The 20,967-nt window shown below is 38.7% G+C and overlaps 1 protein-coding gene across 3 annotated transcripts in view; it reads left to right on the plus strand.

The window, feature by feature from the left end:
• Positions 1 to 20,967, plus strand: part of PSD3 (pleckstrin and Sec7 domain containing 3) — a 661,802-nt gene that overhangs the window by 70,436 nt on the left and 570,399 nt on the right. For 2 of the 3 annotated variants that reach the window (XM_077152668.1, XM_077152670.1), the window contains one exon: positions 14,278 to 14,358. In XM_077152668.1, the coding sequence (XP_077008783.1) occupies positions 14,293 to 14,358 (66 nt within the window). In that variant the 5' untranslated portion in view covers positions 14,278 to 14,292. Of the gene's footprint in view, positions 1 to 12,179; positions 12,248 to 14,277; positions 14,359 to 20,967 lie in introns of all 3 variants that reach the window. The other variant, XM_077152669.1, reaches the window with a different exon arrangement.

The following is a 20,967-nucleotide window of genomic DNA, read 5'->3' on the forward strand; positions in this document are numbered from 1 at the left end:
AATAAAGAATTCTCATATACCACCCTATTATTCACACTTTGCATCAGTTTGGTACATTTGTTACAATTAATGAGACATTTTTTTATTGTACTGATGTTGAACAGCCCCAGGAGTTCTTAGAGAAATTGAGACCTCAAACAAGGGCTGGAGCTCTGAGAGTTCTTGACTCAGTCACAGGAAAGAATTCAAGGACTAATCAATGTGTACAGCTATATTAGTTTGTTAAGTTACCAGAAAAGGAATGGCTTTTATAAAGGGGATTTATTACGTTACAAATTTACAGTACTAACGCTATGAACATGTCCAAATTAAGGCACCAACAAGAGGTTACCTTCATTTAAGAAAGGCTGATGCCATCCAGAACACCTCTGACAGCTGGGAAGGCACGTGGTTGGTGTCTGCTGGTCCTTGTTCCTGGTTTTGTTGCTTCCAGCCTCTGATGCCAATGATTTCCTCTCTAAGCATCTATGGGCCTTTACTTAGCTCCACTGGGACACCACTCTGGGTTCTGGCTTGTATAGCATCTCATGGGATGGCACATGGGAACATGCACTGGGCTTTGCCCATATCTAGGCCTCTGCTCTCTCTGTTGGCACTCCAAGCATCTTCAAACATCTGTGTCTCTGTCAGTTGTGAAGCAACTTTTCTCTAAATGTCTGCATGTGAGGTTTCTTCAAAATACTTCCCCTTTTAGAGACTCCAGTAAACTAATTAAGAACCACCTTGAATGGGCAGAGTCATATCTCCATCTAATCAAAAGGCCACATCTCTAATTGGGCATATCATGTCTGGAGATAATCTCATCCAAAGTTCACACCCACAACTGGAAGTGCCACATCTCCATGGAGATAATCTAATCAAAATGGTTTCCACTCTGAAATATTAAATCAGAATTAAAGGTCATGGGGTATACAACACTTTCAAACCGGCACAATAGCCAAATAGTTTTAAAAGCTTGATGCTATGTATGAGTTATTTCTTTTTTCCTTTTTATTTCTTTTATTGGAGAGATACAAATGTTCAAAACAATGATCGTGGTGATTAATACACAGCTATGTGATGCTATTGTGAGCCATCGATTGTAACCATGTCAAAGATGTTTGTATGTTTGCTTGTTGTTTACAATGAAAATATTTTTTTAAATCACATCAAGTCCTTGATAAGCAGGCAAAGAAGTTAAGAACTTATTCTGTAGATGATGAGGAGTTATCAAGGTATCTGAGCAGGAAATTCTGACAAGAAGCAATGAGGACTCAGGTTGCAAGTAACAATGTAAAGAAAAAAAACGAAGAAACAAATATACAGGACATTTGCTCTTCGTTTCTGATGCAAAATATTGTTGGGTTCATCGCTGGTGCTATTTTGAAGCTGTTAATACCCCAGAGAAGGCCATGTTCTTTTAATCCATTCCTGTGGGTACAGACCTGTTGCAGGTGGGGCCTTTTGATTAGGCTCTTTCACTTGAGATGTGACCCAGCCCATTCAAGGTGAGCCTTAATCCTTTTAGTGGATTTATGAGGATAAAAGACAGAAAAAGCCCAGGAAAGAGTTAGAGAAAAAGCCCCTAGAGGAGCTGAGAGAGGGAGCCGCTGAAGTCAGAAGCTGAAAGCAACAAAACTCAGGAGAGGAGGACAAGCAGACACTGGACATGTGACTTCCCATGTGACAGAGGTGTTCTAGATGCCGGAAGCCTTTCTTCAGAGATGGTATCGTCCTGTTGATGCCTTAATTTGAACATTTTCACAGCCTAAGAATTGTACGTTGTCAATTAATAAATCCCCATTGTAAAAGGAAAAAACAAAAAGCTTGATGCCTGAGAGCCCCAGGAATTCTAGGCTGCATGCTGCAGAGCTCCAGGAATTTCAGCTGGATACCAGAACTCCGGGAATTCTTAGAGGTGAGACCTCGACTGGAGACTGACGCTGTGAAGTTCTTGAATCAGCCACAGGAAAAACTTGAGGACTAATCATTATGTACTGCTACAGAATCCAAGACTAGGCATGGTGTACAGCTCAAAAACTTTAATGTGTACCAAAAGTACATGTTGAACAGAAGATGAGTGCTGGCATTTCCCCAGAGGAGGAGGAGCAACCTGAGGTCAGATTCTTGCATTATAAGGACTTGGAGGGGCCCTTCCCTCTCTGGCTGTGCTGATAAGGGATTGATGAGCTGCACTTATCACTGGTTCTTTTCCGGTACTGACCTGAATGAGAGCTAGGTATACAGTGGCGAGGTAGATGTGTACAGGACACAAGTAACTTTTTATTATGGGTATTAGGGTCACCTCTCCCCTCCCCCCATCTAACTTGCTTGGTACTATTAACTAGAGCCCATCATTTACATTAGGGTTCACTATTTTATGGTGTGTTTTTTAATATTTATATTCTAGTCACATATAGACAACTTAAAATTTCCCCTTTTAACCACATTCAAATGTATAATTCAGTGCTAGTTAATTATGTTCACAATGTTGTGCTACCATCACCACCATCCATTACCAACACTTTGACTTTTAAAAATATATTTTTATTGAGAAATATCCACACACATACAGTCCAACCATATTACATAATCAGTGGCTCATCTTCATCACATAGTTATGTTTCTTCATGATGATCATTTTTAGAACTTTGCATCACTCCAGAAAAAGGAATAAAAGGAAAAAAAAAAAACTCTTACATCCCATACCCCTTAACCCTCCCTCTCATTGATCCACAGATTTTCAATCTACCCCATTTGCATCCTTTATCTCCCCCTATTATTAATTTATTTTTTTATCTTTTGGGTTTTTTACTCACCTGGACAAAAGGAGCATCAGACACAGTCTGACCATCAGACGCAGTCTGTCTATCAGACATAGTCACACTGTAATAAGTATATCGTTAAACAGTCATCTTCAAGAATCAAGGCTACTGGAACACAATTCAACAAAAATGTTAACTTTTTGAGGAACTGTCAAATTGTTTCCCAAAGCTGTACCATTTTCTGTTCCCTCTGGCAATATACAAGGGTTCCAATTTCTCTACATCCTCCTCAACATTTGTAATTGTCTGTACTTTTAATTATATTATATTATATATTATATTATATTTATTATTACACACATCCTAGTGTGTGTAAAGTGGTATCTGCATTGTAGATTTGATTTACATTTCCTTAATGGCTAAGGAAATTAAGTATCTTTCCATGTGCTTATTGGCCATTTCTGTATCTTCCTTGGGGAAATGTCTATTCATATCCATTGTCGTTTTTTAATTGGGCTTATTTGTCGTTTTGTGGTTGAGTTATATATTCTGGATACCAGTTCCTTATTAGATAAGTGGTTTGCAAATTGTTTCTCTCATTCTGGGGTTATCTTTTCACTTTCTTGATAGTACCAAGGAATTCCTTTTGCCTTAGGACTTCAGCTTTACTTCTTTCATGCCACTGCTTCTGTACTGCTTCAGCTCTAGTAAGCTGCCAACACTGAGGGTGCTGGACTAGGACTTCATTTGCCTTTGTCCCCAAATCTTGACTTCTTTGATCAGTTGGTCAGCGTGGAGGAAGTTAAATGAGCCCTGGCACTCACTATTCTTCTGTCTGTATACAAGTTACACTGGATGAGTCATGATGGGAAGCCTTTGGATCAATATCTGCTCTTCCTTAGAGAAGCCCTTTCTACCATAACTGGAATTCAAGGTCAACAACCCATCCAACTTAAGGTAGAAGCATGACTGCCCTTTTTCTCACATCACTGTGATCATTTGTTTTCTGTTGTGTTAAGAAATTATTCAAGTATGCACATTTAGTACAGATAATTTAATTAGGGAGGGTTGGCAAGCACAGTACACATTGCATGAACTTTAAATCAAGTGTCTCTCACTCAGGGTGGTTTCAGGGGTACCAGAGAAAGCTTCATTATTTCCAATTAATGTTCCATGACCGTACCTGCCTGTTTTCAAGCCTCAGATTGAAAATCTAAAGATATGAAGTGGCTTGATTGCAAATGCTAAACCCATAAATTTCCAACCATGAATGTGCTTTTGTAAACCTAAAATCTCTTGAGAGCCCTTTGTTGCTGATATGTAGGAGTGCTTTGGTATGCAAAGTCTGTTTTTAGTTCCAGGCAGCCTTTCAATTAGCAAATTGTACCCGTGAATGGAACTACTAAAGGTCAGTTGTTCTTAGATTCATTAATAAAACTCACTGGAAGCACAGAAAATTCAGGAACTATTTACAGAACTCTCAGAGCTGTCCCTATCTACCACAGACAGATTTCCAAATGGCAGCTTCACCACTCTTGCTTCCCAATCTCCTTTTTAATAAATAGAAATTGTTTAGGCAAGTGAAGTTTTGTGCAAAACAAAACAAACAAACAAAATAAAAACCAGACTCCTTGGGACTGGGACAACACTTACTGACTTAGGTAGGGTTTGCCAGGAATAGTTGCGGAGATAGAGACTTGTCCCCTTGGGGTTTACTGGGCGTGCTCTCTGGGACACACATCTATCTGTAAAGGAAGCGAGGGACCCAGGACTGGGCAGAAGTTTGGGCAGTGATCCAGTTTTAACAGAGACCTCAGTCAATCTAATGGGAGCTGGGTTGGCCTTTCAGAATTGTGCCGAATGAGGCAAGGAGGCTGGTTGCCTGATTGAATGTGGGCTGTCCTTAAGAGGAGACCATACCTTGGGCCACTTTGGGCCAGAACCTATGTGTGCTACCCAGCAGTTTCTGGGAAAAGACTCACTCCTGAGCCTTCTGCAGCTGACTCTTCTAGGAGCTGGGGGAAGAGTGCCTTTGTCCTCCAGAGGGCTGCACACTATACTCCACCCATGTAACCCTTTCCTCCTACTGGAGGGTGCATTGCCATACAATGTAGCAATCCATTTTTGAAAATTTTTTGTTTTAAAATATGTTCAGTCCCACAGGATAGTTACAAAAACAATGCAAACCCCACACAGAGAACCCTAACACACCCCTAGCACCCCGGATTCCCAGAAGTTGTTGTTACATTTGCCAAATCTTTCCTTCCTTCCTTCCTCCCTCCCTCCCTTCCTCCCTTCCTTCCTCACATTCTTTGTTCCCCATCCTCTCTCCTCCCCTGCTATCCCCTTCCCTCCCCCTCCCTCCCTCCCTCTCTCTCTCTTTCATCTATCTATCATTAACTATTTATCAATCCATTTTCTGAACACTTGAGGTGTAGGGTGTATATACATCACGCTCCTTGAATACTCAATACTGCCATGTACATTTCCTAAAAGCAAGGATATTCACTTTTGTAACCACCTTAAGTGTACTTATTGAGTACAAGAAAGTTAACGTTGCTATAAAACATTTAGTTTCCCAATATTTTCATGTGTCCTAATAATATCCCTTGTGCCTTTTCTCTCCCTTGCTAGCTCCCGTCCAGAATCATGCAATACATTTAATTCTCATTGTCTCTTTAGTTGCTCTTCCTTTTTTTTTCTTTTTAATTGTAGGAACATATGTATAGCATAAATTTTCCCATCTCAGCCACTCCCAAGCACACAATTTAGTGATGTTAATCGCATTCACAATATTGCAATACCCTCATCACGTTTCATTACTAAAATGTTTCCATCTCCCCCCAAAAGAAACCTACACCCAATATGCATTAACTCCATTACGTCGACTCCCCATCCATGGAAACCTGTACTCTAATTTCTACCTCTATGACCTTGTCTATTTTCCAGTGTTTTCTTTGTAGTTACCATGAGGCTTGACTTTAACACCCTAATTTCATGTCAATCCTGTTTGCTTTGATAACATCTTAACTTCAATACTATACACAAACTGTGTTCCTTTACCCCTCTGTCCCCCGCCTTTTTATAATTCTTTTCACAAGTTACATGTTTATAAGCTATGAGTCCAAAATCTCTGATTCATAACTATATTTTATGCAGTTGCCTTTTAGATCCCAGAGAAAGTAAAAAATGGAGTTACAAACCAAATTTGCCCTGACCAGAGATTCTTATTTCTTCATGTGTCATTGGTTGATTGTCTAGTGTCCTTTCTTTTCAACCTCTAGAACTCTCTTTAGCATCTCTTGTCAGGCCAGTCTAGTAGTGACAAACTCCCTCAGCTTTTGTTCATCTGGGAATATGTTAATCTCTTCTTCATTTTGAAAGAGAGTTTTGCCAGATATAGAATTTTTAGGTGGCAATTTTTGCCTTCTTCTGTCTATGATTTCTGATGAGAAATTAGCATTTAATTTTAATGAGGCTCCCTTCTATATGACATGTTACTTCTGTCTTGTAGCTTTCAGTTTTCTCTCATTATCTCTGGCATTTGACCATCTAATTATAACATACCATGGTGTAGGTCTATTTGTATATATCCTGTTGAAGTTCATCGAGCTTTCTAGATGTGTATATTCATATCTTCCATTGGATTTGGGAAGTTTTTGGCCATTATTTCTTTGAATAGTCTATTTATTCTTCTCTCTCTTTCTTCTCATTCTGGGACTCCCACAATGTATATTGGTATGCCACAGGCTCTTCAACCTGTGTTTACCTTTCTTCATTCTTCCTTTTTTCTGTTTCTCCAAATGATTTCTATTGACTTATTTTCAGATCCACTAATTCTTTCTTCTGCCTCTTCTGATCTGCTGTTGAACCCCTCTAGGGAATTTTTAATTTTTTACTGTAGTTTTTAGTTCTGTTTGGCTCCTTTTCATAGTTTCCATTGCACTATTGATATTCTCTTTGTGTTCATCTATCATTTTCTTCATTTCCTTTAGTTCTTGTCCCTTTTTTCTTTTACCATATTTAAGACCTTTTTTTTTTAAGTCTTTATCTGGAATGTCCCAATTCTTATCCTCCTTAATGGTGGTTTCTAATGATTTAATCTTTTCCTTCACTTCATTATTGCTTCCTATTTCTTTGTATCTTTTGAGCCTTTTGTTAAAACCTGGGCATTTGGATATTTTAGTGTGTTATTGCTGAAATTTAGACTCTGTAGCTTCTGTTCCTTAAGTTTTATCCAACTGCACTTATGAATGCCAGGAACCAACAAAAAATAGGACAAAAAGGAAACATTTTACCCAGTCTTTGCAGATTAACCTGTGAAAATTTTTTTCTTCTGGGCTTATAATATAATGCTTTATTTGAGAATAGCTCCAGGTCAAGGTGTAGGGGCCTCCCTGACACTTTCTGCACATACGTCTTGTCTGGAGTGTATGTATGTGGCCCTAGGAATTTCCCCATTGACATGGACATGAAAGTCCCCTCTTCCCTAGGAAACAGTTTCCCTGTGGTCCCAGGCCCTGCACTGTATATCATACAGCCAGCAATTGATTACCCCAGGCAGCACTACTTGGCTGTTCTCACACAGCATTCTGGAGGGGAGCTCAGTGAACCACTTTCTACACTTGGTTTAAGTTCTGGTATGGCGAATTCCTCAGAATACCACCAAACAGATTGGGGTGGGCATACATGCTCCTGGTATGTGCACGAGGACCACTCTGTTCCCTCTGGAACCAGGACCAGGGATCCACACTGAGAGTATGACCCGACTGCCTCCACACTGAGCAGGTGAGGGTTGAAGGAGGGGCCAGCCAGGGTACCACAAGATTCTTCTGCTTTTAAAAAGCCTTTTTTTCTTGATTTGGCACTTGCCCTGAAACTTCAGTCCTTTAGCTGTTTTCTGGAACACTGAGAAAGATATTTCTGCCAATTCTAGCTGGTTGTTCAGAGTGGGGGATGGAGTCCTGAAGCATCTCACTCCACCATCTTGATGCTATCCATCCATTTTTAGGGACCAACATTTATTCTCAACAGTCCCGTTAATAATAATTATCATTCATATAAAGAACATCTGTTGACACATACTTAAAAAGCAGAACACTGTGCTGAGCTCTAGGAAGGCAGAGGAGGGCTCACATTCCCACAGTGTGATTCTTATGTCCTCTTCCCCTTTACTATCAATGAGCCTAGTAGTATCCTCTCCTATTGCCGCCGTGGCTGAACTTCATAGAGAAGCTGGTGACCACGGCTGGTGGCTGTGGTCATGGTACACCCTCTGGGTCTCCTGTGGGAATCATCTTCTGTTAGGTCTTCTGTCCTTATATCATAAAACTGCTCCAGCACATCCACTCCAGCCTTTTCATCCCTTCTTCTACTGTCTGTCATGGCAGTTCTTGCCACTCAGTCTCACTTAAACTGGGCCATTGCTTGTTCATGCCTCTAAGGAATGCTTTAGTAGCCAGTTGCCACCATTTTTTTTTTTTTTGGTCCTTTATAGGATAAGTCCTCTGTCTCAAAAAGTGAGCATAAATCAATAAATTTACCTTTATCATATACTATGTTTTGCCTCTTTGATCACCCTCAGCATTTATTCCCAAGCTTGGTCCTCAAGTTCCTGCTGGGACATGAAGGTAGGTCCTACAGGTCCTTTGAGATATAATCTCTTTTCTCTTTTATTAGTTCCAACACGTTCCCAGCCAGGTTGTGCTGCAACTTAACCCTAGTTATAGGCCTCATGGTCAAGAGGGGTGGTAAGGGCAGGTCTTGATCGAACACGTGTTATCTTGTGAGGTAGAGGTCTCTGCATTGTCTTTAAGCAAGGGGGGTTGCGCCAGTTCTTAATAGAGAAGGGTGGTCCACTTCTGCAAGCCCCGGGATCTTAGGGGACTCAAGAGGTTCAATCTGGGGGAGTTAAAATCTGCCCAGGTGTCCTCATTGCAGTTTTAGAGTACTATTTGTCCTCCTCAGGTCCTGACCTTGGCATAGTAAACCTGCCTTGGTTGGGAGTCCAATCTTCTTTAGAGTTCTGCTGCTCTGACAGTTAGTCCTGGGCCTGGCCATTGGCTTACTCTGCCATCTCCTGCATGGAAGGAGAGCTTCTTTGTGCTGTAGTAGTCAAGGTTCTCCAGAGAAATAGGATCAACGGGATATACGTATACATATACATGTACATACATACATACATATATATATAAAAGCGACTCTGCATGCAAGTATATATATTTAAGAGATTCATGTCAGAGGCTAACAGCTGGAGTTGGAGATTCTCTACCTATAGTACTCCCAGCAACCAGGCAACAAGCCCTTCTTTGAAGGGGATCTGGGTGGCCTAGTGCCGTGTCCTCCACGAGGACTTATGGCCCGGAGATGAGGGTAATGGGGTGAGGGTGGACTTACAGCTGAAGAAGCACATCCTGAATCTGATGACATAGGCCCCATTACAGGGTCCCCTCCCTCTCTCCCCTCCCCCAGTTAGTGAGTACAGTTTACGGATCCTATGTCAGGATTAAGTTCAGTAACTGAGCAAGGTTGAATATATAGAAAGAAAACTTCTGGAAGGTTAGAAAACACAACATCTATCACCCTATGAATTGGGGATTGTTATCTTTATTTTGGAAGAGAGAAACTGATATTCAAGGAAAGTTAAATGACTTGCCTTAAGTCATCTAGCAATGGAAATGAACATACATTGTGTTAATTTTTTTCCAGTAAAAACGCTATGAAATATTCAAACATACATGAAAATATGGAGAATAACTTTACTATATATTTATAGTATACTAATTTTATCTACATATAATTTTATGGTGTATATAATTTTAGTTTATATATTTACTATATAAATAATTTTACTTATATTCTCACCACACAACTTTCACAAGATTAACATTTGGTTGTATTTGCTTCAGTTGCTCTTTTTAAAAACATAAACCCTTAAACAATTAAAAAACAAAAATCTTGCACATGGCTGTGATCCTAATTAACTCCCTTTTTCACAGAAAAAAAACTAGTACCATGAATTTGGTGAGAATCATTCCCAAGATCTTTATACTTTCACTATATAGGGATGTATCCATAAAGAACATATAATATTATTTTGCATGTTTGAAAATTGGTTATTTTTGCAAATTTATGTAAATGGGATCACACCAAATGTAACATTCTGCGGCTTGCTTTATTTTTCACTCAATATTACATTTTTGAGATATAGCCACGTTGAGACATGTAGCTTTAGTTTATGCATTTTGAATATTTTATAAAATGCCATTCCTTAATGATACCATATTTACATATGCATTCCTCTTTTGATGGACATTTGTGTTGTTTTCAATTTTTTACTTTATGAACAGTGTTGCAATGAAATTCTCGATTATGTCTCGGTGCATGTGTGCAAGAATTTGTGGGTGTATATTTAGAAATGGAATAACTGGGTTTTAGGGTTGTACATCAGGACTGGGATCAGGGTGAGGCAATCAAAGCACCTAGAGCACTAATCTAAAGGGGCGCTCATTCTCCCCTGAATGCCCTGAGAGTGAGCGGCTCCTTAAATGTTGTGCCCTGGGCTTTGTCCTAATATTTATAGACATACATCAGCAACTTCAGTAAATATCGCCAAATTGCTCCTCAGCATGGTGGAATCAATTTACATTATCATTACCAATATTTGGGTGTCCCATTTATATTATATGCTTATTAAATTTGATGTCAGACTCATTAATCTGTCAATCTAATGGTTGTGATCCAGGTTATTGATTTAATTTGCATTTCATTTATTGCTAGTAAATTGTAGCATCCTATCATAACATTATTGGCTGTTCAGGTTTCCTTTTCATAAATTGCCTTTCATATTTCTGCCCATTTTTCTTTGGTACTGCTTGTATTTTTCTTTATTGGTTTATCTGAATTGTGAATGTACTGGAACTTAACTTTTTTGTGTTACATGGGTTGTAGACATTTTCATTTAGTTTGTGTCTTGCCTTTTGTTGTGTCTTGTTATTCCAAAGTTTTGCATTTTGATATATAGAAAATTATTTATTATTGCCTTTGTCGATTTTTCTTTAACTTTTTTATTGTATAGTATAGCACATTTACAAAACAAAGAAATAAAAAAGCAATAGTTTTCAAAGCACTCTTCAACAAGTGGTTACAGGACAGATCCCAGAGTTTGTCATGAGCTACCATATGATCCTCTCATATTTTTCCTTCTAGCTGCTCCAGAATATAGGAGGCTAGAGGGCTTAAATATTTTTTATCATCACAATTGACTTTTTTTCCTTCTTTTTTTGTGAAAAATACATATACAAGAAAGCTATAAATTTCAAAGCACAGCACCACGATTAGAACATATTAGAACATATTTCGGACTTTGACATAGGTTACAATTTCACAATTTTAGGTTTTTACTTCTAGCTGCTCTAAAATACTGGACACTAAAAGAGATATCAATTTAATAATTCAGCATTCATATTTTTGTTAAATCCTATTTCTGTGTATAACTCTGCCATCCGTACCTCTCTTTAGGGTTGTTTTTCTAAATTTTTTATATTGGAAGGATCTGTCACTAATATGGGGTAGGGAGATGGAGCTATCTGATGTTCTGAAGAAGCTGGGCTAGGTTTCAGGACTTATCTGGACCAAGGACCCATCTGGAGGTTGTAGGTTTCTGGAAAGTTACTCTAGTGCATGGAACCCTTGTGGAATTTTATGTATTGCCCTAAATGTTCTTTAGGATTGGCTGGAATAGTCCTGGTTGGGGGTTGGCAGGTTATAACAGGTAGCAAAGTCTAATTGAAGCTTGTGTAAGAGCCACCTCCAGAGTAGCCTCTCAGCTCTATTTGAACTCTCTCTGCCACTGACATTTTATTAATTACACTTCTTTCCCCCTTTTGGTCAGGACGAAATTGTTGATCCCACGGTGCCAGGTCTAGATTCAACCCTGGGAGTCATCTCCCACGTCTCCAGGGAGATTTTTCACCCCTGGATATCAAGTCCCACATAGGGGGGAGGGCAGTGATTTCACTTGCAGAGTTGGGCTTAGGGAGACTGGGGTCACATCTGAGCAGCAACAGAGGTCCTCCAGAAGTAACTCTTAGGCATGCCTATAGGTAGTCTAAGCTTCTTACTTCCTCCAGAAGTAACTCTTAGGCATGCCTATAGGTAGTCTTCCGCTGCCTACATAAACTTCACAAGAGTAAGCCTCATGATCGATGTCATGACCTGTTGATTTAGGTGTCCCTAAAATTTGACACAGTATCAGGCAATTCCCTGATGGTAAGGTTTAATAGTTCCATATTCTTTCTCCACCCCCCCCCCCAGGGGTTTTTGCCAAAACTTCTTGACTATATGCTTAATATACTCTAGGATATTTCCAAGCATTACAATAACCTATACAAGATTAGAGGACCTCTTTCTTACTTTGTGCTCTCTGTCTTTCAGTTGTTCAAATGAACTATGCATCGGTTGAATTAGATTAGGCACTACAGAAAATTTCAGTTCCAGATCAAGTAAGTCTTTCTTCCATTTGTCTCAAAGAGTATGTGTGGTTCTGAAATATAGACACTGTCTTCTTTACCCCTATGTTCTGAATTACTTTAACCCCAACCTGTTCAGCTTCATTCTTATCTCTAAGTATCAGGTTATATATATAAAACAGCCTCTTAAAATCCAGAAATAATAATCACCTCTCTGGACTTAATGTGTCTGCTTTAAAAGCTTATAATCTAAGCCCCTGTTTTTTTTATAAGCATTTTCTAAAGGTGACCATACCATTGTTGTTCTTTTGTTTCTGGCTTATTTTGTCTCACCAAATGTCCCACATGTTCATTCACATTGTTGCGTGCCTCACAACTTTGTTTCTTTTGTAGCAGCACAACCTTCGTCCATAAGTATACACCATCGTTCGCCAATCTGCTTCTCTGTCAGTGCATCCTTCAGCCACCTGCATTCATCGGGCATCATGTAGAGGGCCCAAAGTCCACAGTCCATCAACATTCTCAATTTTAGATAATTTCATTGTTCCCAAGAAAAACGAAAACCAATAAACACACCCGTACCAAATAGGAAATCTAAACCTCCTCTTAACTCTTGTCCCTCACCCCATTCTTTACCTCTGCTGTTGCTGTGGTGGTGCTGATGGTTTCCTTTTGAACATAGCCCATGACATGTGATAGCAGTTTTCCCCTGTACCCCAGACTTAATGCTGTTTATACAAGAATCATACCTTTATTGATTTTTTTCCTCTTCCCTAACTTGATGTCATAAAAGATAGTTTCACATACTTTATTTTAAAGTTTAAATTTTGGCTTTTCATACTTGTCTTTGATATACTTGAAATGTATTTTTGCATATGGTATGAATAATCAATTTCATAACTATAATCAGATAAATTGTAAGATTATTCATACTTTTTGACTCAGGAATTCTACTCATTGACATTTATCTTACTAAAAGGAGGGATGTATGCAAACATTTACTAGGATGATAATAACATAGCTGTTTATTATATGGAAGAATTGCAAACAATGTAAATACTTAACACTGGGAAAATGGATGAAATTAATTTGTTATAAAATGTAGTGCTATGTAGCTATGAACAAATTACACTTTTGAAGAAAATTAATAACATGGAAATAAGTTAATGATGGAGTTTTAGTGAAAAAAGCCTTTTAAAATAGTGCACCTAGTTTGTTTGTGGAAAAAATAAATACCTGCAAAATAAGTTGAAAGATTATAGATGTAGAGGCTTGCTCAAACCACTCTTACAACATGTTAATCCAGGTTTATTTTTACACAAGTCAGAATACCAAATTTGTGTTTCATTGACTAGAATTTAATGTCTAATGTAGGCATGCTGGTAGTTATTTTAAAATGTTTTTTTTTTTTTTCACAAGAAACAGGAGTCTTCTTATCATGTAAGGGATATCATCTACAATTTGCAGATACTTACTGTTGAAATTATGTAATAAGTGGGAAGTCCAAAATTTTCCCCATCCAAATGAGCTTTATTCTCAAAAACCAGATAAATCCCATTCTTTGGTTAGAAACTTTTGAGAGATGCTTAAATACTTTCATCCCCAGTAAATCACACATCTAGCATGCTTTATGCAAAAAAATATATAATCTTGAAAAATTAGACAAATATAGAATTATAATTATTTTTTATAATTTGAGAGTTTAAAAATGACTAAAATACCAAAACTAATTTAGTAGCTACATTATCCCCAGTGATGTGCTGGTCATGGTTTATAACTGACTATCTAGTAAGAAAAATAAACCTGATTTTTAGTGTTTTCTGGTTTCTATGGTATAAATACTTCCACCATCACTGATTTCAAGCTACTACTGTGACATCGTTGAATGCTGAGTTGAGAAGAGATGTGGGCAATCAGCTGTCCAGTGTGTAAGCCAGCTCCAGCACACCACCTATTAGCCATCATCAGCACATATTAACAGCTTAGAATTTTACACGAGATTTTTAATATAATAAACAGAACATTATGAATAATGTCGAAGCACTCTTTGTTTCTCTCCCCAGATACATGAGAGATGTATGAAAGATTTATTTGATCTGGAACCTTACCTCCTTTCCCCAGAGACAACCATTATCAAGAATTTGGTATGTATTCTATCAATATATTTATACTTTTACTACATATACATGTATTAAAAAACAATTAATGATTAGCTTTGCATATTTAAAATTTTACGTATTCCTATCATATTGTACATATCCTACTTCCTTTTCTCTTTAATGTTGTTTTTGAGCTCTATTCTTGTTGCTACATATAGATGCAGTTCATCCATTTTAACTGCTGATGGTGCTCAATCATATGGAAATATCGCAAATTACTTATCCATCCACCTGTTAATACACATTGTGGTTGTTTCTGATTTTTTTTTTTTGCTAATAAAAATGATATTGCAAAGATCCTGTAGATACTTCTTAGTTTATAAAGTTACTATATCTAGAAGTGAAATGAATGGGTTATAGGGATTTTCTACTTGGGTAAATTTTGACAATTTGTCTACAAAGTGGTTGTACCAATTTATACTCCGACCAAAAGTATATGAGAATTTCTCATTTCCCAAATCTTTCCCAGTCCTTGGTATCATCTGATTTTTGGAATGTTGCCACTCTTAGGAGTCTGAAATGGTATTTTAACTTGCATTTCCCAGATGACTAATGTTAGACTGAGCATTGTACTCATGAGGATAAAAGCTAAGCTGCTGCAACAATGAGACCCTCAAATACAGTAGTTTGAATGAGAAAGATATTTACTCCTCTCCACATAATCTTGCTTGGGGCATCTGGGCTGGCTTGGTGGCCCTGCTGTGCATACTGATTTGGGGGTTCTTTTTATTCCGCTGTCATCCCCTAGGCCATCATCCTTATCTTCATGGTTCAAGGACTGAGAGTTTTTGACGTATTTCAGCTTTTGGGAAAAGATAAATCAGTTCAGGGAAAGCCATTTCCTTTTAGGTGAGTCAGAAGTCCACTCGCATTCCATTAGCAAGAACTTAGACCCAGGATGTATTAGTGCATCCCTAGGGAAGGACTGCAAATACAGGCCTTGGATGGACAACCGTGCCCAGGGAAAGGGGAAAAATGGGGGTGGCAGAGTCTGCTATTCCTTCACACGTGTTCCTTGGCCTTTTGGGATTCCTCTTCTATAGCTCTGCTGTTAATGTCTTTTGCCAATTTTAGGTGTGTTCTTCTCTTCTTTATTGATTTGTAGGAATTCTTCATATATTCTAGATGTCAACCCTTGGCCTACTTATTTTACACAATGAATTTGATAAGTTAAAATATACCAGCTTACATGCCTCAATAAAGCTGCTAAAGAAAGTATAGCTGTGTACATTTAAAAGGAGTTTGTGGCTTAAACGATCCATACCATATTATATTTTTAAAAGACTTTTAATTTTGAAATATTTCTAAACTTACAGGACAGTTACAAAAATAAATACACCCCCATACAGGGAACCAGCATGTCCTTGTCCCCTCAGATACCCACCTCCATGGGTTTTAATACCTTCCCACATGTGCCATCCCATTTTGTCCACCTAGAAGAGGATCCAACAACTTGTATGACATTGTTGCAATTTTCCTGACCCATCTGGGTTTCAATTTTCTCAACTGTAAGGATGACATTATTTTCTCTGCCTACTCTATGAAACTATCAGAAGAATCAAGCAAGACACTGTAGAGAAAACGCTCTATAGAATCCAAAGTTTTTGCAATAGGAATTAGAATTGCAAATAGGATTTCAATAGCATGCACTAGATTTCATTTGTAGTGTTCTATTTCTTGTTTCTAGTTTCTCTGATATTCTGTGTTCTGTACTCAGAACTTGGCCTTTGACAGCCATCCCCAGCTACATGCCTATATGCATGTGTGTGTGTTGGAATAACCACCATGTGTCCAACCACGTGTGTCAGTCAAGCTCCTCGGATGGTTGCCTTTTATTCTGAACGGCTCACAGCACCTAGAAGGGTGAATTTCCAGCCTGTTTTCAGGCGGTTCTCAGCTAAGCCACAGCACCTCAAGTTATACCTCAGAGTTTCTATCACTGTTCAGGCCACGTGCTTGTCATTTGTGGCTGCCCTTGCTACAGGCAGTTCTTAGTTACTTGTGATTTTCGCCTGCAGAGTTTGGCAATTTTTCGCCTAGGGCCTGTGACTTGCAGTTAAAGTTAGGGTTGGGGAGCAGCACATAACTGATCCCTGCCTCAGCCTGAAGCTCTGGCAACTCCCTCCGGCATCTCTGCTTTGACGCTGCCCTTCAACGGGGCACCTCAGGTTTAACCAAGAAGAAAGACAGCTGCCATGGGCAAAGAGAAAGAGAGAGAAACTATAGTGCCCTGGAATGTGAATTTGCTTTCTTAGTAATAAACCAACTCTAAAAGCATAGCAAGGAGTTCTTAAATATGTGTTGAAGTCAATACTTTGAAGAGAATATAGAAAAATCTCATTATTTTATTGATACTTGAATGTAATTTGAGAAATGAGAATAGCAGTGTTCTTGTGACAAATGCAGGACAGTACTTTATGTTGTGAGGCACAAACCGGCAGAGGCTGGCAATGTCCCATGAAGAAGAGGAAGTGAGCTGAGAGTATTGCGTGAGAGCCACAGTGGAGGAATTAGCAGGATGGGGTTAACATTCATTCATTAGTAAAGATTTATTGAGCAACTTTTATATGCAAAGAAATTGAGCAACTTTTATATGCAAAGCAGTGGCTGAAACAAGTGAAGTCTTGCTCTCATGAAGCTTCCTTTTGGGTGGTAGTATATGGAAGAAGTCCAATCCTACCAATCTTGGGGATAGAGGGGAAGGCATTGCAGAAACGGTATCCATCCTAGAGGAACAGACCAGCAGGTCAGTATTTGATGAGTTGCTGAGGGTCTCAGCAAACTAAAGTGAAACCTCAGAATTAGGTGAAACAGACAGACAGACTCCAGAGGAAGATTAAGTAGGGATACTCTGGCTCTTTGCACACACAGATATCTAGGATTCAGCTGAGCCCCAACTACCTTGGGGCAGCAAACCAACTCCAGAAACCACATGTATGGGGGCAGGGAGTTCCAACTGTGCTGTGAGAGCTGACTTTCATTGGTTACAACCGATACAGAGTCAAGCCTAAAATTGGTAAGTCGTCTTGTGGGGCTACACACACAGGATTGGACAGTGTGGGAACCAAATGGAAAAAAATCTTCCTTTTGAGAGTGTAGGATCACATTCAAAGCTCTGAGCTCTTGAGTCTTAGGTACCACACGAGCCAACACTTAATTTGTTTTGACGCGGTACAGCAACCACCTGGTGAAGAGACAAAGGTGAAAGTTCATTGCAAATAAAACTTGTTTATCCATTCCAAAGGCAAATATACCCTGGATTAAGTCAGGTGCAGGTGGAAGTGTTATGTGCCAAATAAAATGGATGCTCAGGAAGGCAGAAAAAATGTCCCTGTGTCAAAGGTGGCATCATGTCCGACTACATCTTCTCTAATGTTTGCCACAAGGAAACCCCAAAGCTCATGTCCTTTTTACTAGACCATTCTGTCTCCCAAGTAAACATGTTCCCAACTTTTCATTTGTAGTAGTAAAATCAAATCATACTTGTGAGGAATTAAGATAAAATCCTATTTCATAGCATGATACCACACATTATTAAATAAAAATTAAACTGCCTGTTTGCTGAATTGAAACCATATAGATAGATAATATACCTGAGTATGTTAGTATATGAGGTGTTTTCTATAAAAAGTTAACAAAATCATTGTTATTTTTATTAGATGCTCTCATATCTTGGTGCTTGCTGTTTTCTTGGCACTGTGCTGACCACATTTTACATCATCTCGTTTCCCTCTGTTAACTATTATTCCTAAGTAAAAGTAATGTCCTCAAGGAATTTCAGTGTTTGGAACATCTTCTGGTCTGATATATTATTTGGCATGCAGCAGCTTTTCCATTAATGTATTTTGCCTGATGGGATTTGGGTAATCCCTTATTTGTACTTCCATTTTTCTTGGTAAAATGAAATAACTAAATTAACTAAACTAACCTCTTAGTTCACAGAGATTGGAGCTGGTTCTCCTTGGCCACTTGCACTTTCAAAGCACTGACATGGGGAAAGAGGTGAGGGTGGAATAAAAAGTACTTCTGTTAATGGTGTGCTGTACTTTTAACTGGCCAATTTTGTGAAGCACTTGGAAAACGCAGCTAAAATGAAAACATCTGGTTTAGAATAAGCATCACCCCAAGGAACAGGGTAACTGCGTTCTTATCCCAGCTCCATATGTAACAACATTTTACCCAGATGATGAAACAACCATGCCTCCTTCTCTGCTTCACCTCTTCAACTCAAGCATGTCTGCCCCATCGCTTCCATCTGCTAACAGCCCAAACCTCAGGACAACTTGGAATGAGGAGTGCAGGTTTAAAGATGGAAGGTGCTAAGGGGACATTTCTGAGAGTCTCATGGGGGTTTAAAAGTGAAGAGGAAATGGCCACAGAGACGGCTCATTTTGTTGGGGGAGAATGGGCAGCACTTTTCCTGATGACTGCACCTGAAAGCCAGTCTTTCCTGATGCAATAATGAGGTTTCCTGAATGGTAGATAAATAGCCTCTGCTGCCACGAGAGAGCCAGCCCCAGAAAAAATCCCTGGCGAGACAAAAAGACTGGACAAGCACAGACACACACTGATTAAGTGCAAATGTTGGCCCATGAGGGAAATGAAAAGAAAAAAAGAATATTTTGAGAGATACATCAATATCTCTTGAAAGGAAGGAGGAAACAGACAAATTCAAAGAACTGGCAGCAAGGAATTTACCCTGTGATATTCATAGCCATGTCATGCAGAACACAAAATAACTTTGGAAAAAGCAAACTTGAGCAGGATAAAGAACCCAACCAAAGCATGAAGCTCACTCATCCAAGCTGTGAAAATATCATCTACCTAGAGAGGAGGGTTTAAGCTCAAACTGCACTCACCTTGATAATAATTCAAAAAGAAATTAAACCTTAGTTTAATTTATTTACAGGTAAAGTATATATGTATTATTAAGCACATAGGTTTAACTGCAGTGTTCAGCTACAGTATTATCCCATCCATACTTTTTGAATTATTCTTAAATGACTGTTGCATTTTAAAGTCCCATTAAGAAGCCCTCCCTGGGTAATAAATGTGCCTGAATCTGGAGGAAGGAGGGAGTGAGAGGGAAGGTGGAGGTGGGGAATGCCAGGGACAAGCTCACTTCTGCAGCAGGGCTCACTCCTTGTGGGACCATCACAGCCAGGGGCTCTCTGTTTCTTTAAAGGGTGTGATGGAGTTAATGTACCCACATGGACTTCCCATCAGCACATTTGAGGTTGTGCTGGTGGACCGAGTCAGGGAGTGAGTCAAATCCTCGCCCCACCCAGGAGTAGAACCACAATGGATTCTTTCAAAGCGTAGGTGTGAGTCATTTGCGTGCCAACCCATGCAGAGCAGCCCATGACATCACCTGTACAGTCCATTTGGCTGGCAGAATGACTCTGGAAGTAGTGATTCAATCTGAATCCAATTCAAGCTCTATTAAGTTAACCTTTGCAAGGTCAACATCTGCTGCTTGCTTCTCAGCCAGCCGGCAATCCCGAAAATGAGCATGGATAGCTTTGTTAATGAGGCTTCAATAATAGATATCTAGGGTCCTGATTAAATTTTGTTTACTGCAGCATGTGTATATGAACATAAGAGTATCTTGCTGAGTTTCTCAGAGTTGTCTCTTACAAGGCAAAAATTATAATAGCAAACACTCTTTTTTAAAGTATCCTACAGATATATTAGCTTTAAAAGTGCATGTGTGTTTAGCCAGCTAGCTAGCTCTAGAATACACAAAGATGTTCACTGCAGCATTTTTTTCTCTGCAACAGTAAATGTACAGCAATAAATGTCCAACAGTCGAGCATGATTTGACTAGATCATGGCATTTCTATATAATGGAATACATGTAGTTGTTGAAAAGAAAAAATGGTATGTATTACCCTGCAAAAATATGCTATTATTTTTTAAACATGCTTGATTTGTTAAGTGGAAAAATTAGGTGATAAGCAAATTATGTAGTAAGTTCTCTTTATATAGAAAAGGATAGACATAAATATATATTGACTTTGGCAGTCTCTGGGAAAATAAGTATGAACCAGATTCGGCTCAGAGAAGGCCTCGTAGGCTGGTGGTCGTGGAAGAGTGGGAAGGAAGCTATGTTCACTTTATGTCTCTCAGCCATGTTTTACTTTTTTTTTTTTCAAAGCATAAATGTTTGCCTTAATTATTTTTATATTTACTCTTATGTAAAAATTAGTTTGTTAAAATGAGCTTTTTTCTTATCGTTTAAGTTAAAGAAAGATACAACGAATGCATGCAATACTCAGAAGCCAAACCATCATTATGAGGTCACTGTCTGCTAAGAATATACTTTGAAAATGATTCCAAGTTTCCATAAATAAGGATTCAAGTGCCCAAAGCAATTTCATTGTTAATGTTTTCATACTGCTTTGTCTTCTGTTTAGCATCACTTTCAAGAAATTGGGGGCATTCTCTTCTTAGATATTTCCTTTATCTAAAGTTCAGACAATCATTGATCTAATAATAAAAGGAAGCTATTAGAGACTCTGTGTGCCAGATATTACTCATGCTTGATAAATTGCAAGCCCCAAGGGGATATGAAAAAAGCACATGAACAAAAAT

The sequence above is a fragment of the Tamandua tetradactyla genome, chromosome 3, assembly GCF_023851605.1.
Source record: "Tamandua tetradactyla isolate mTamTet1 chromosome 3, mTamTet1.pri, whole genome shotgun sequence".
Taxonomy (NCBI): domain Eukaryota; kingdom Metazoa; phylum Chordata; class Mammalia; order Pilosa; family Myrmecophagidae; genus Tamandua; species Tamandua tetradactyla.